Source organism: Lagopus leucura, unplaced genomic scaffold (genome assembly GCF_019238085.1).
Source record: "Lagopus leucura isolate 7727_CA_CO unplaced genomic scaffold, USGS_WTPT01 Super-Scaffold_100159, whole genome shotgun sequence".
Taxonomy (NCBI): Eukaryota; Metazoa; Chordata; class Aves; order Galliformes; family Phasianidae; genus Lagopus; species Lagopus leucura.
In genome coordinates, this window is record NW_024962335.1 from 25917724 (window position 1) to 25934595 (window position 16872).

Here is a 16872-nt window from a genome sequence, read left to right on the forward strand (position 1 = left end):
ATTACTAAGTTGAATGCTTAAAAGAGTTATTCGGCCTCTAATGTGGAGATGTCATTTCAGCCTATTTAACTTTACATTTCTCTTCTCATTCCTGACTCTGGGTGATAGAAGTCTGTGTCGCCTAGAGTTTGACTTCAAATAAAACAAAAATGAACAGTGATGAATACCTTCTGTTGTAATATAAGTTTTCACTGCAAGGCAGTATTATCAAAGCTAATATACTATACATGTTGGGGACATATTGGAAAAACAATTTGTGGTGTTAAGCTTTAACAATATTGAGTGAGTGTACTTTTCATCTCAATAGCGTCGTTTTTTTTCTGCTAGGTAATATATATTTTCATTGAATTATTAAATCAGATTTTTCCATTTAGTCTGTGTGATAAAAGTACCCAGCAAAACTACGTACTTGGTGGTATTACTATTTCATGCCATTTGTGTTTCTTCTTCTATACTAAGAAGTGCAACAGGCCAAGTTGTTAAGAGCAAGTGGAATACATCAGATTTGAGTTGCTAGGTATTTTTGAATTTCGTTACAAAATAGGATTAGGAAATTTGCTGATAAGTTTGAATGACGGTGAACTACTGCAGAAGCTTATGTCCTGTCCTATTAATTTAATAACAGAGATATTATCTCAGGCTTTTCAGATGATTTTTTTGTGAAAAACAAACTAACAAAAGGCTGAAATTTATTTATAATTATTTATATATGTCACGTACAAGGTTTTTTTGCTGTAGTGCTTATAATAGAAATTGGAGATCCAAGTCTTCTATATTTTGTCCTTGTTCTTTCACTTGCTTAACCTGTGTAGGATAAAAAATTGATATCATATCAAGTAATTTAAGAGATGCAAAAGAAAGAGTATACAGAATCACAGAATCACAGAATCACAGAATCACCTGGGTTGGAAGGGACCCCAAGGATCATGTAGTTCCAACCCCCCTGCCTAGCAGGGCCACCAAACATACACATTCAGATCAGGTTGCCCAGCACCCAGTCCAACCTGGCCTTAAACACGTCCAAGGACAGGGCATCCACAACCTCCCTGGGCAGCCCGTTCCAGGGCCTAACCACTCTCCTAGTAAAGAACTTTATAGTATATGAATGGAACTGTCATTAATATAAAACTTTCCTACTCTCTTCTTTTGCATTTCTGCCTTATGTGTGCTATACAAATGTAAAATACTGGAAATTATGTGGACATTTTCTTTAGTTTTTGTCAGAATTAGTATTTTAGATCAGTTGTTTTAGACGTTCTTTTGATATTATTCATGAATCCAGGAAATAAATAAGAATAATTTTAAGGGCACCTGGAAATAAGGATCAGGCAAAGGACATTCAAGCTCCAGATGAAGAAAATCTTTACATCTCATGGAGAAAGCTCTTACCCAAGTAGACCAAAATATGGCTTTCACTACACCAGATTTTTGTTTGTTTGTTTAACTCTTATTCTGTGCTTTCTTGCAGTGGGGTTGTATAGCTCCAGTTCTGAACGTCACTTTTTTGACCTTGAAACTATTGTAAGACTTCCTTGAAGATTAACAAGACTGAAGAGAAAAATCAGAAATGGCATATTTTGGAACAGTGCCTTTGTCAGGTGATGAATTTCTTGAAGGACATGCTGGAGATCAAGCATCTTACCTGGCATACCATTCTGGTTCTTATGGAAAGGTCTATCTAGGCTTTGATCAAATAGTTGATGAAATCAACAATGAATTTTTCTTTTATGGTTCATCACACTTACATCATCATGAAGAACATTTTTTCACATCAGATATCTTTAGTCTGAATGTGCCAGAACAACAACTCTGTAGTCATCCTTCAGTTGCTTGTGGTGAAGTTCACTCTGAAAATTTTGTACCTCACTGGCAACAAGGCACAGCATCACCAGAGATAGGTTTCAAGTCGTCCTTACTGTCTGATGATGGAAACTTCTCTCTAGTGGATTCTTACCCATACAATCAAGAGAGAGAAATCTACAGAAGGAATAGTACAACTGCAGTCACAGATGCGTTTAATTCAAATGTGGAGAGAGGCTATACATACTGGAATTTTCAGATAGCTTTTGATAATGTAGATACTCAATATTCTGTTTTTGTGGACAACTATCCATTTGGACAAAGGAGAGATGAAAGTGGAAATGGGGAAGCCTGTTTAACCAATACTTCCAGACGATTCAGCATAGGACCTACCTGGCCAAACAGCTCTGGACATGACAGAGAGGTATTTACATTTTCTGATATTAAGCGTTTTGTAGCAGAAATGCTAAGTCATGGCTTGAACCGGTGATTGAGCCCCTGGTGAAAAGGCAGGGCCAACCCAGAGGAGCTCAGGTGCAAGCAATGCACCTGAGTGACCAGAAGGGATGGAGCCAGGATCTACCCCTTCCTAGTCCTCATTTAAGGGTTGGAAGTGGAGGCAAGGATATCTTACTGGAGGTCCCTATTATGCCTGAGGCCTTCTGAAGGTAAGCAGCTTCTTTCCATTTCTATGCACACTGTCGTATTTGAGCAAACCCTCACTTGCTGTAGTCTAGGACCTTGTTGCTTTGCTGTCATTGATGTGCTTTCCATCACATTACACGTTTAAAGTTCTTGATGCTTATTGCCCATGTCCTTACACTTTGTGTATGCAGTCGTACCTATGTGATGTGGATTAGAAGCACTTTATTTTAAGACCTGATGAAAAAGAAAATGTTTATGTTTTGGGGGGAGGGAAAGCTTTTAGTTCTGTAGAGTTTTGTCTGTTGGCTGAAGGCAAATATGAGACTTCTTATTTGCTCTTTACAGCTTCCTAAAACAGAGATGTATGGAAGCAGCAGGTGTATTTTTCAATAATTATGTAACTTCTGATTTCTTGGCAGTCAGAATTTCCCACAGTGTTTTCATATATTTACAGAAGGCATGCCCTCAAACAATCAGTACATGATTAGTTAAGAGCGTGAAAACATTCAAGCATCCTCTTCCTTTGATTCTAATATCAGAAGAGAACCCAGCAGACCATAAAAAATAACTTCTGAAGGGAAGATGCCTACTCTGTCTAGCTAATCAGAATTTTACAAAGACATAATCTGTGTCCCACCTGCTTCATGTTTTACCTGATTTGTAATTAGTGTCAACATATTTCTTTAATCTACTAATTGAAAAATATATATATATATTATATATATATATAATTTTAAAATAATAATGCAAGTTTTACACCTAGTATAAAATGAAATATTTCCATTGGCTCTAATGGAAATTTGTTATTTTAAATCAAAGAGAACCTAGATTATGGTCTAGAAGTCATCAGTGGCTCAGAATATGGTTTGTGCCATTATAATTATTTGGCTTATAAAACTGCAACAGAGGGATGAGTAAGAAAAGTGGAATAAGGTGTGTTTGAAATAGATAACAAATTGATTTGATTGGATATGTAACCTGAGATTCAAAACAACACTGCATTATGATGAATGTGTTTTTCTGTTAAGCCAGATTTTTTGTGTCTAACTTGACTGATATATCCTTATTCTGAGAAATGAAATATACAATGTCCTGAATTCACGATATGCTGCATATGCTTATGTGTGTGTGTGTATGTAATTCTATTCTAAATAAATACACCTACTGTGGCTGTGAAAGATCATGCCTGTGACATTCAGCCTTTAGCTGTCTTGCTGAAGCAAATATGTGGGTTTTTTTCCTTCTTCTATCAGGTGTTCATAACTTTGTTTGTGGCTTTGCTGTTTTTAGTAATGATGTCTTCTAGAATTCCCATAGCTCTCTCTGATGTTGTATCCATTCATTTTTGTTTTTTTTCAAAATTCTGTCATAGCGAAGGAAAAAGAAAACGATAAATCTTCCCTTTCCCCTAGTCCTTGTTAGCATTCTGAATCATTACAGGAAACCTGAAATAGCCTACAGGATACCCCAGCACCAGGAATATTAAAAGACAGTTTAGGTACATCTTTTGCTTTTATCTCTGAGTGATCACGGTATCATAAAGCAAAGGGAAAGAGACATTTGATTGACTTGTTTCTCTGTCTGTGAATAGAGAGAACTACAGAAGTAAAGATATGCAGATCCAGAGGGGGAGTGTGTTTGGAGGGAAATTAATCTGAGGATGGGAAATCTTAAAATTAATCCAAGACAACAGATTTAGGAAGTTCAGTGATTAATACAAGAAGAGGAGATTAACAAGTGGAGAGACAAAAGGCTGTTGTTCATTCTTTTTGAAATTTTTTGTTTGTTTTTAACTTACAAGAGGAAAACTAAAGCATACTGATATCTTGATGAAAAGAACAAGACTTCACAGGAGTAAAGTAGAAAACAATGGGATTCAAACAAGCAGGAGATTAAATTGTTGTATGGGATGAAGACATGCTAGAGGAAGCAGGAATATAATAAAAGGTACAAATGCTTCTGATGGAGGAAGAGAGAATTATAGAGGAGGGAAGAGAAGAGTGAGTCAAGGGCAACTACAACTGAAAGTGTGGGAGGATTTGATTAAGTCAGGGAAGTGTTTGAGCAGTTTAGCTAGAAGAAAAAGAAATGGGAAAAAGGAAAGAATTTGTAGCAGAAAAAAATCAGTGTAGTAAAATTCCTTCAGGGAGAAGCAACTATATCAGGATAGAAAGCGAGACAAGTCAAGGGAATGGCAACTGAGCCTTGAGATGGCAAGAGAAGGAAAATAAGTGAAAGAAAATTTGGGACAAAAAAAAAATATATGGGAAGAGGTAAATCATTGTTGCGGGGCTGGAGTCTTTTGAGAAGATTACAAGGGCAGAAGAATAGCACTGATGCTGAATAAGACTGTCAGAATGGCTAGCAAAGTGAAACACCACAGCAGAAGAAAGAATGAGCACAGTTGGGATTTGTGAAGTCCAAGACATATGAATGATGCATTTGAGCAGCAGGAGTTGAGAACTAGGGCTACAGATAGAATGAAATGGGAAAGGATGCTGAAACATGCAGCTTAGCACTGAGATAGGTCATAAATGCACAAGCTGAAATATTCACATTACTGAAATTACACTGTCATTTCGATCCTGAGCTCTTGGATTCAATTGTATGGCCCTAGGCTTTGTTTAATGCATGCTATTTGAAATAAGTCCTTTGTAATAAAACAAACATTAATTTTCTGTGGCCTTGTCACCACCAAGTCAGATATTCAAAAACACTGTAGAAACAATCTTTGTAACATCTGTGACAAGTAATTTTATTTTATCCGCATGAGAAAGAATGCTACAATGCAACCTATAAAGTATCCAGTAGACTTTTCCACTTCATTTAAGATGTTTAGGATCAATTTTTTTCAGAATAACTAGCAATGCTCACTTCCCACAAATCCAGACATTATTTCAGCTTACAGACTTCAGAAATGAGGAATATGCAAATATTATTTGTATTTTAGAAGGACAGTTCATGTGAGTCAACCAACATGAAAAGTCTGTGGATGGGTAGAAGATTCCTGGGATGCACTGTTATTTATCCCTGTTGTTGTCAGTTCTTTTTATATCCAGTTGTGTCTTGTTCACTGCACTCTTGCAGATCTTTGCAATGGTGATAATCAGAGACCCATAAAAAAAAGTATGATCATGTAACTAATATTTTATCGTTATATGCAATGGCAAGAAGTTTAAGTTTCTGGACACCTGAAAACAGAAACAACAGAGTTGAGAGAAGAACAGGGAGACCACTTACATCACTCAATTACTATCATAGGCAAAAACATTCCATGTTGAGAGTAATGCAATTTACTGCATACTAGTAACAGACTAAAGCAAGGAGAACTACAAGCAAACTAAAGCCACTTTCCTCCCCCCAAGCAGTGCAAGGGAACAGGGAATGGAGGCTACAGTCAGTCCACAATACTTCATCTCTGCCACTTCTTTGTGGCTGGTTTGCCCCACTTCCATGTGGGGGCCCACGGGATGCCATCTTTCCCCATCTGATCCTATGAGGGCTTCCCACAAGCTGCAGTGCTCAGATCATGGGCTCACCCTTTGAGATCTGCTCCAGAACAGATTCCCACAGGCAGCACCTCCTGCCTGGGGCTGTTCCTGCTGGGGTACCCATGGGCTGTGGCTCCTTCAGGCCCCATCCTCTGCCGCACCGCAGTTTCCTCAGCGTCTGCACGAGGAGATCTGCTCCATGTGGTACCGATGGGCTGCAGGGAGCTGCTGCTCAGCACCTTGAGCACCTCTTGCCCTCCTTGGTCCTTGAAAGGCTGCTTCTCTGTTTCTCACTCCTCTCTCCCGGCTGCTGTTGCACAGTTGTTCCCTTCCTTAACTCTTCTCTCCCAGAGCACACCCCGTGTGGCTTATGGCTCTGTTCTGTGACAGTGCCAAGTTTTTTTTGGAGCAGATGGAGCTGGATGTGGTCTGACACAGGGCAATGATGGGATCTGCTCACAGAGGCCATTCCTGCAGCCTCCTGCTACCAAAACCTTGTCTCATTAGCCCAATACAAAACTGTATTCTGCTTCCAGAACAGGCTTGAGTCAGTTTGCAATGTTACAGTAATTCCCTCTCTGCAGACTACTGCTAGTCTACACAGAATTTCAGTCAGAAAAACTACCAGCAAAAGCTCAGAGATCCTGTTCTCATTTCAATCTCCTGCAGGAGAGGGTCAGGATCCCTTCTTTGTCAAGCTCCTTTTTTGCTACTTTTTAGTAGTTAATCACATCCTTCAAGCCATGAACTTGGGGATCCACATCCTCATGGCTGATCAGCCTTTCCTGGATATGGTGCTTTCCTTGGTTAATTCCAAGATCATAGAATCATAGAATGGTTTGGATAGGAAGGGATCCTTAAGATCATCTAGTTCCAACCCCCTGCTATAGGCAGAAGCACCTCCCTCTAGACCAGGTTGCTCAAGGCCCCATCCAGCCTGGACTTAAATGCTTCCCAGGGGGCATTCACAGTGTCACTGGGCAACATGTTCCAAATGTTCCTCCTTTCTCAATTCCCAGCTGCTGTTTTGCTTTTTATACATCTAGCCCCATTCAATATCCTGTCCATGTCATCTTTTCTCACCTGTGGCCCAGTTTTCTTAACTTTCCATTTATTAGCTCTCTTCTTTCATGCATTTTTTTCCCTGGGCTTTATAATGGCAGAATTTCAAGAAAAGAAGGAAGTTTTGTGCTTCTGGAAGAAGTGCATTTCCAGACTTCTCTCCCATGGGATTCTCCATTCAGTGCTTCTGTCATGGTAGTCTCAGCTTGTCCTTTCTTTTCAACTTAAGGCTGGCGTGGTCCTTACCTCTTCAGAGCTTTCATCCATTGGCTGCTCACTTGCAAGAGTTTGGTTTGCTTGAGTTTTGATAACTTTCTAATGTTGGGAGCCCATTCCAGTTGCCAAGTCATCTGAATACTGAGCCTCTACCAAAAATTTTTAATAATGCCCATTGAGGTAGAAAACTAATCACAGAAGGGAAAAAGTGAAGCAACAGAGTTGTGGTTAGCAGTGAATTGATGGAACTCCTGCAGCCATTCAGCACCTTTCTTAATACCAGAGCATGATGGCCTTCTGCTTTGTATTGCTAAATTTAATTTCATTCTGTAATTTCAACCTCTGTCTCATCCATTGTTTTTTTCCTACAGATACTCCTTTTTATTTTTTCCCTTCCTATTAATGATGCCCCTTTATTATCTTTAAATTTCATTAACATTCTTCTAATGCTTGTGCTATTGTGGTTAATGAAAATATTAGATACAATGACTCTCAAGACTGGTAGGATTTATTATGGGTTTGTATAACTTCCAAACCACTGCCACTGTGGTTTCCTCACTGGTCAGCTTCTATCAGATCTCTCATATTTCATTTTATACTAATCCTATCTTTTGAACTGCATTTAAAATTTCCCAGCCAGCAAGTCTTCAGGAACATTGCACTTCTTTTGTCCAGAAGAAGGAGGAAAAAAAAAATTGTATAACTTTACATAATTTTATTTCATTTTATGTCATTTACTAATAAGTAAATTCTTAAAATGAGCACTGGAATAAGCTCCCTACGGAGGTGGTTGAGTCACCATCCCTGGATATATTTAAAAACCATTTGGATGTGATGCTCAGGGACATGATTTAGCAAAGGGTTGCTAGAATTAGGGTAGTTTGGTTAGGTTGTGGTTGGACTTGATGATTTTCAAGGTCTTTTCCAACCTGAGCAATTCTATGATTCTATAAGAAAATAATTTTTTAACAAGTATTTCCACTTTGGTTGCTTTTTCTTGTGAAAGGGTTTAAAATTTGGTGTCTTTGTTCAGCGTTGAGACCATATGTCTGTATGTATAATTGTAAAATTGGCTTGCGGGTGTAATATAATAGTACACTATTCCTGGAGGTAGCATTTTAACTGATGGGGGATACACCAAATAGAGGACTAAATGCTTTGATCCATAATAGCAGCTTAGACAAATTTCAGAACGTATCTGGTGATTTTTCATGTTCAGACTGGATACACTGGATTCCTGTTATCTTTCTTGAGGAGCTACCTGAAAGGCTTATAGATTTTGAAGCAATCTTTAAAGGGCAGAAAAAAGAGAAAATAAGAATTAAAATTTCCTTCAGCATAAACTTTTTTTTTTTTTTTTTTTTTTCACGTATTCATCTGTACTCTGACAGTAGGTGATTTTTTGAAGCTTTGGAAGTATTTATTTTCTGCAAGAAGGAAAAAAAAATTAAACCCTGGGCAGCGGATGACTTGTGACTTTCCATTTTATCTCTGAGAGCATTAAGAGTGCATTCAAAATGGTGTTATTTGTTCTTTCTTGGAGCTCTGCTGAGTCAGAGTAGGATGATAAGATACCAACCTTTGTTCTCATGGAACCAAATGCAACTTTAGTCTCATGTTCCCTCTGTTTATGTCTAAATATTGTCTAAATAACTGAGATCTATTTCATATTTTTTTTAATTTATGTGTTTTTAGGTTACAAGTTGGTCTATCCAGTTGGTTAAGGCAAATCAAGGAAGTAACGAAAATGCAGTTTCTTTTTGCAATACAGTGGAGAAGTAAGTAATAAAAAAACATTACTCAGTTAGCAGTGACATTTCACTTATTTATATTGATTGTGTGGGTTGTCCCTGAACTCCTGAAGAGTTCCATAATTTCAATATCTGGTTAAATGCAGAAATACGCCTAATTTTGTTTTAAAGATTAAAATAATAAATAATAAAAAATTTAAAAATGTTAATTCCAAACATGTTTTCTTATCTGTCATGTTTTTCACTGATAAATACATTTAACTTTTCAGTGAATATAGTTTGTGAAATAAGTCTTATTTTCTTCCATTTACTTGAACAATATTAATGCCTGTGCAGGTCAAAGCAGGAGGAAGTACTGGAGGAACCAACTGACTGACAGCAGAATATCTTGATGAAATGCTGAATTTAGCAAGCCAGAAAAATACTTTTAATTATTGTTTACAGTTACAAGTTAATAGTGTGTCTTAATGGGATAGAGCACTTTTTTTTTTTTTTTACTTAATCTTTATTAGAATAAGAAACTGTTTAAAAACAGCAGCAGTAAGAAATGTATGTTTTTCAGACCATCTGTGCAGTTTCATTCTCCATTGTAGATATTCACTGATAATACAATCAAGTTGTTAGCACAAATGCATGTTTGGGGTTTCTTTTCCCCAGAAAATTAGCTGGAAAATATAATGCTTTTTTAAAAATCAGTTTTTAATTAATTTGATTGTATTTAAGGGTAACCAGCCCATTTCTATTAAAAGAAAGAAAAATTGTACCTTATGATGCTCTCAAGTTAATAGTGAATGTATTTTAGGTTCATAGAGTGGGTGGTTGGCCTCAAAACGTATTCAATCACATAGAATCATTGAATGGTTTGGGTTGGAAGGGTCCTTGAAGATCATCTAGTTCCAACTCCCCTGCTATAGGGGAGCTGACACGTATCTCAGGTTATGTTTCTTTTCCACAGTTCCTCAGTCTGAACCCTGTTCTTGACTGTGTCCACCTGACAGCCTTTCCTCTCAAGCATTAGATTTTATGTCCAAACATTATACATTTAACTTTGCAATCTGATTATTTAAAAAGTTTTCTTTTTTTTTTTTTCCTCAATAAATAAGTCTATTTCTAAGGTTAAAAAGATGAATAGAATTAAGCCATTCCCGTTCTGCAATACCTTGTTTAACATGCACCACTAGCAAGTACTCTTTTAATAGCAGAATAGGAATAGTCTTTGCTTTCTTGTGTCACACAAGAAGGTATTCTCAGGAGAAAATGTCACAACAAAAAAAAAGGCCAAAAATATTCATCAGTTCACAAATAACTAATATTTTCTGTCTTAGCAGATGAGCATACTTCCATTCCCCAAAGAATCTCAATAGCTGTCAGTTCTATAAATCAGAAGTGATTCAAACTCTGTTGTGTGAACTTTCAGCTCCAGCACGTAGCTCAAATAGAAACTCATCATGTTTTCTTCTAGGTAATATTTGTACAGACAGTAGTCTATAATCGAAACATTTCATTGTACATACACGAACTTTAAAAGAGTTTTCTAAATCTATTTATCAGGTTTCTTTTACAATTATGGACATAGCCATAGTGAACGTTCATCCACAAATGCTTTCAGAATACATCTTTAAGTGTTTGATTCCAGAAGATGCCAGGCTGACAAGCCAAGTGCTCAGTGGTGCAAATACAGAGTTTTTTCAGCTCCTTTTGTCTTCAAAGATATGCTCTGCTCTGCAGAGAAATACTTGTGTTTTGCAATAGCAAATCCCTATAAATATCACTTGTTTCTGTAAATGTCGATTTCCTACAGCGCAGAAAGTGGCGTGGGATTTCACACAATACTTCTACAGCACTTCAGTTATGCTTTGGAAGATCAAGTATTTCGGAAGTCTGGGATGAACATGTTTTGCCCTCCAGTCCAGGCCCAAAGGAAGCTCTTAATCAATTAAAGACAATACATAGCCATAAACGCTTTCTGGAACTGAATGTGTTTTTATCTAAAAGGCATAAAATGCAAATTTCTGATGCCATATTATCTTAAAAAATAGACCAACTGCAGGTAGGGAAAGAGGTGAGGTTTGCTTTGCTTTGAAATGCCAGCTAGCAAGTTGAGAGGGTGATGCATGCTTTGCAGGTCTACATAACCCATTAGTTTGATGCTGGAGAATAAGTAGTGAAGTTTTCTCTCTTATTCAGTCCTTGGCCTTCTTGGAGAAACAGGTAAAAAGAGGGAATTCAGTGCTAGGGGAAAGCTTTATGTGTACATTTCTCAGAAAAGAAATAGACTGACATCACATACAGAGGTCACCAAAGCAGCTTCTGTAATATAATGACTTTTTACTATGAGTATAAATCTATCTTACATACTAAAAGTATTGTCAAGCCTCATTTCCTCTTACTCCACTGAAACATCATGGCCTCTGACTTCTCATTATAAGAAATAGGCTGCTACACTGGATTATTAATTATGGAAGCCTAGGCTTTGTCTTCTTCCTTTTTATTTTTTAATTTTTTTTTGTTTTCCTTATTCTATAGAAATACATGGCATAAAAGAACAGTTCATACTGTTGAGAATTGCGCAGCAGCTCCAAGGCAAGGGGGCATAATAATGAAGAACTTTCTGTGAGAGAATCATAGCTCAAAATACGCTGTAATGAGAAAGTGTATTAAGTGCTGCCAGCTCAGTCACTACAAAATGCTGCTGAAGCTAACAAACAAAGAACATGAGATGCTTAGTACAGGATGTTTGAGTTTAGCTACTAAAATATTCAGGCCAATTAGTGAAATGTAAAGCTTCAGCTGGTACAATGTGTACCCTTACCTGCAGCTGCAAAGTGTATTTGCTTAAAAAGCAAGTTTAATCTCAGCTGACAACCATAATACCTGTGACTAGTGTTCATTAGGAAGTGGCACCTCTGGAGAAATTAATTTCTGCAAGTCTTTGGTAATTGAAAGGAGGAGGGGCAATTTATTTTATAGGTAATGGTATATAAGATCAGAAGGACTCAGAGACTCTACTAGATACTGCGCTTTAAATACATTTACATAAATTCCCAGGGTTTTAGTAATGAAGATTTCAGATTGGATCCTGGAGCAGAGGGAAAAGAGAGACTTCTTATGATTTTGCATAGAAAGCATGTTCCTGTATTCATTTTGACCAGCTGTCCTATTCACAGCTGTCTGTGCACGTGTCCTTGGTTAGCTTTATATTAAAACTCTGATATTAAAGCACATATTTCAGTACCCTCATTTCTACTGTTCTAAAATTCACATCACCATACACTGAAGTTTGTGCTTAAACGCCTTATGGATTCACTGAGGTTAGGCTCAGCAGTGGTCTTGTGAAGTTCTGTGAAGATTTGTACGGAAGGTTTTCATATTAAGTAAAGGGATATACAGTTATTTCACTAATGTACAAAAACATTTTCCTCTCTGCACAAAATTTAATTCCTGTCACTTTTCTAAATACTGTATTGTTGGAATCTTGTAGAATTTTTGTTATTCTTTTTTTTCTTTTTTTATCCCTTTTAAAGCACAATTTCATCATGTCCTTTTCAGAATAAGAAACACCTATCCTGCTTGTGATTTGAAGACAAACACTGGAAAGATCTGGAGTGTTGCAACAAAGTTCCCAGACCACGTTCTTGATAAAATAAGATTCAGAATCAGTATCTGGACAGATTCTTCACCATCTCCTCTGCTGCTTACACAACATGGTAAATGATTGAAGTATCCATATGTTTCTGTTCCATTGAGATGATAACAAAATAAATTTGTTAACTGGAAAGATATTTAGAGAGTAAGCCTTACGTGAGTTCTGAGCACATTCATTCAATGAATTTGCCATACAAGTAAAATCTCATAGTAAGTAAAATCTCAGCTTTGCTAATATGTAGATTCCTACTTTCTTTAATCATAATCAGGACCAATTCTGGTGGTATAAAATGGGGCCAACATTCAAGCTTTAGTTCATAAGAAAGTTAAGCTAATTTAAAATGTAAAGGTAGTCCCCATTCAGTCATGGAACTTTTCACATCATTAACTCTACTGCTAAACTGAAGACTTAAGAGTCTTTGATTGTTAAGACACCTCTGCACCCATGTTCATAAAATGACACAGGAGAAATCCCAGCTGGATGTAAGAAAAAGGACCATAATTGCAAATTGGAACAGTATGCCCATAGAGGTCATGGAGTTTGCGTCCTTGGAGTTTTTTAAGATCTGGCAGGAGAAAACACAGAGCAAGATGGTTTGAATTCAGTATTCACCCTCCTTCAGGCAGGAGACTAAATTAGATGGACTTCCTGAGGTTCCTCTCAACATGATTACTACTGTTTACAGGAAGCTGCCACTGCCACAGTGCATTCTGTACCCATAGTGAATGGGAGAAGCTTTGATTCCATCTCTAGTAATTTTTACATCTTTATCCACATATGGATAAAAGAAAGAAATAAAGAATAAATCCCCTCCATGCTGCTCATTATGTGATAATGTTTTGTGTATGCAAAGATTTTTTGACCATATTAATGGTCAAAATATTAATTAATAATTTAGCAAAGGACTCCACATTTATTTATACAAGCTTGGTTACTTGTATTTGTATTTGTACTTGTATTTGGAGCATCTCCACAGTTAATGGAAAGCCTGGCAAAATTTTGAATCATCTTCGATCAAAATTTTGTGAATACCATGATATTTAAGGCTAAAGGTCTTGGGCCATTTGGAACAGAATGGTTGAAGTACAGTGTTTTCTCCCATCTAACATAAAGAATGGAAAGAATTGTTCTAGAAGAACTGGAAAAGAAAGAAAAAAAAAAATAGATCTCAGAGTACAAATAAATGATGGTTGCAAGTTTCAGTTCTTTTTTCCAGAGTGATTTGATCAATATGCATCTTCTGATCTTAATTCAAGATTCTGTACCTTTCTCCTTTCTCTGGTGTGGGTGAATTTAACAAAAAAGCTTTGCAGTTCACATATCAAAGTACCTATGAGGACTTGATGAAGACAGCAAGTTTTCAAAGAGCTGGTTACTTAATACCAGTAAACCTGATAGAAATTGTGTAATCTAGGGAAGAAAACTGTCCCTGTAGATAAAATGAAAACTTCCAAAAGGGAACTTCTGAATCTGGGACACTTTTCTTTAAAAATTACCTATGGTAATTAACTCTTTTATTTCAGTTTTTTTTTCTTTTTTTTTTCTTTTTTTTTTTCTTAACTTTTTAAATTGCAACTACCTTCTCTAAATATGTTTGCAATTCTCTGATGATTTTTCAGTATCACTTTCCCTTAAACTTTTCTGCAGAAACAATTCTGCATTTCTTGGTTTGTTTTAAAATAATCCTGTCGAAATTCTTGGCCAGGTTTGCCAGTGTGACTTTGTTGATTCAGAAAACCATTAAACTCAATGGAAAGTGATTGATTAGACAGTTTGCAACTGATGACTGAATCTGGAGCAGTGTAAAAAAGTCAACACAGAAATGTGAATTCCACATTCAATTTTTGTGGAATTTATTTAACTGTGACTACTTTCCATTTCTTACATGGAAGAGTTCACTTGAAGCTTATATTGAAAGTTCCTGGAGCCACTTATTTTGAAGAGATAAGGAAATACCAAGAATGGAAAAGAAAGGAAAATCTGCTTTGGCTTTTCTAAGTTTCTATTGCAGACAGTGAGATTGCCTTGGAATTGTGGAAGAAGTTCAGACTTTATCTTCCATTGCGAAACCACCTTGATACAAAAACTTTTCACTGAAAAGTCAGAAGTGGTTTCTGCTAAAGAGAGGTATCTCCGGTTTGAAGCATCAATGCTGGTGGAGTACGCACTGTATGCCTATAAAGAGCAAACCTATGAGGCATACTTGAAATTTGACTACCACATTATTGTTTGCAGTTTTTGATCAGTTCTTCTTGCACTTTTACACTAGTTTGCTTCTTGATTATGACTAATTAAATTCAGATAAATGATGAGAAAATTCTGGAGCCTCCCTGCAACAAAATCTCAACTTTTGCATTAGGCCATGTTCATACACAGGAAATGTACTGAGATACTCATTAGGAAAATGGCTCAGTATTTACAGATTTAAAAGATCAACTATTCACCACTTCCTTTTTTTTTTTTTTGGGGGGGGGGGGGGAGGCGGTGGGAAGGGGAGTCACTCGGCACTTCATTCCAGCTACCTACTAATCAGTTAGTTTCCCATAAATGGACATCGATTCTGTTAGATGTGGAGTATTTAAAGCAAAATAAATAAAATCAGATGTGGCTTGTTCTAATTCCTCTTGAAACTAGTCTCCAGCAATAGTAACCAATTAGAAATAAATTCTCATTTAGTTAAGAATGCAGCCTGAAATTCTCTAGCAAGCTACTATAAATTTTTCTTGCTATCTTTATTTAAAGCTGGATGTATCACTCATGACTTAATTGCGGAGATCCTCCGTTGCACAAATCAATACCCAGTCCATGATGAATGTCTTCTAAGTGTTTGTGGCTCTGATGAATTCTTACAAAAGTAAGTATTTAATTAAGAGGTTGTATTGATTATGTATTGCATAATATAAACTATGCATGGAATACACTCTGCTTATGTGCTTTGTAAACACAGGCATAGAGAAAGTTAAGAGTATTATGTTCTGAACATGTGTAGTTGCTTAAACACCTGGATCACATTGTACTTACGTTCTACAGAAATGATTGTGTGGTTCAGTGCAAGGATTTAAATCCTGGCTTCTTTACAGAAGCTTTGTCAAGGCTTGAATGTTTTGTATCACTCCTTTGTCCTTTTGGTTTTTCTCATCTCTTATACAAGGGTGCTTCTTATTTCTAATGTCTCAGAGACACATAAGGAGGCACGCACATCTTCAAGGGGGAAAATCACCAAAAAGGTGACAAAAGTATTAAGCACATCTGCTTAGCAGGACATTTCTCTCTATATAACCAGTGAGGCAAACGAAGACAGCATTAATGCAAAGTGATGGACAAAATACGTACAAACTGATGTTTCTGTTTGTGGACTACAAGTTAGGAAGTAAGTGCTTTGATTCATAATTATTCAAGTAAACTTCTGTGGTGGCTAGAAACACTACTGGACTCAGCTAGTTGTTTCTTGCTCTCTGACAGCTTAAATACAAAATACAAAAGTATTTTGTGTTTTAATTAACTAAAGTGCAGGCTTTTGTTGCCAGCTGTGTTACAGGGATAGTGACTTTTAGCAGAAGGGGATAAGCTGGCAATTCTGTATGGTAACATGTTAAGCTGGTACTGCAATAATCACAGCTCATCTGCTGGAGAGATGAAGTGCTAGAAAAAATAATATATGTTTGTAATATAAAGGGAATATTTTAGAAGCTATCTTGTTCTCAGTATAAAGATTACTTGAACTAGCCGAGAGCAAGACAGCTTGAGTAATAAAAGTAATGTAGTCTTCAGAGGAATTAAATGACACACAGCGCAACATAGCCAGTTTGTACACTTCTGTGCTTACACAGGTAAGCAAGTCAAATGTTCAGATGTTTCCATTCAGCTATAATTTGCTACTGAAGATGGAGACATTAACATTCCCAATCCCTCTCTTTACTTGCTCAAATCTCTGCAAAGCAGGAGCTGGAATAACAGAGCACCTCCTGAAAAGCTGCAATACTATAACTGCTGAGCAGGGAATCAGGCCATACGTAGATCTCATTACATGAGATGGCCTGGGCTGCTGGGGTTTTGGTGTGTTGTTTTTTTGTTTTAGATTGGTTTTGGTTTTTTTTTTTCCATGTCTCTTCTCATTTCATATTAATTTCCAAAGAAAAGGGAAATAATGAGCCTTTGTGTTGAGAGTGAGCTCAGCATTTCAGTGTAGTGTACAGCATGTTCTAAATAGTTTTATTTTCACTGTTGAGCACAACTCATCAATAGTGGACTGTTTAAATTC

General features: G+C 36.8%; 1 protein-coding gene across 1 annotated transcript in view; it reads left to right on the top strand.

Moving 5' to 3' along the window:
- The first annotated feature begins 1567 nt into the window (after nt 1-1567).
- Nucleotides 1568-16872, top strand: part of PIK3C2G (phosphatidylinositol-4-phosphate 3-kinase catalytic subunit type 2 gamma) — a 198553-nt gene continuing 183248 nt past the window's right edge. The window contains exons 1-4 of the mRNA XM_042889843.1: nt 1568-2224; nt 8910-8992; nt 12515-12672; nt 15354-15465. Of these exons, the coding sequence (XP_042745777.1) occupies nt 1568-2224; nt 8910-8992; nt 12515-12672; nt 15354-15465 (1010 nt within the window). The remainder of the gene's footprint in view (nt 2225-8909; nt 8993-12514; nt 12673-15353; nt 15466-16872) is intronic.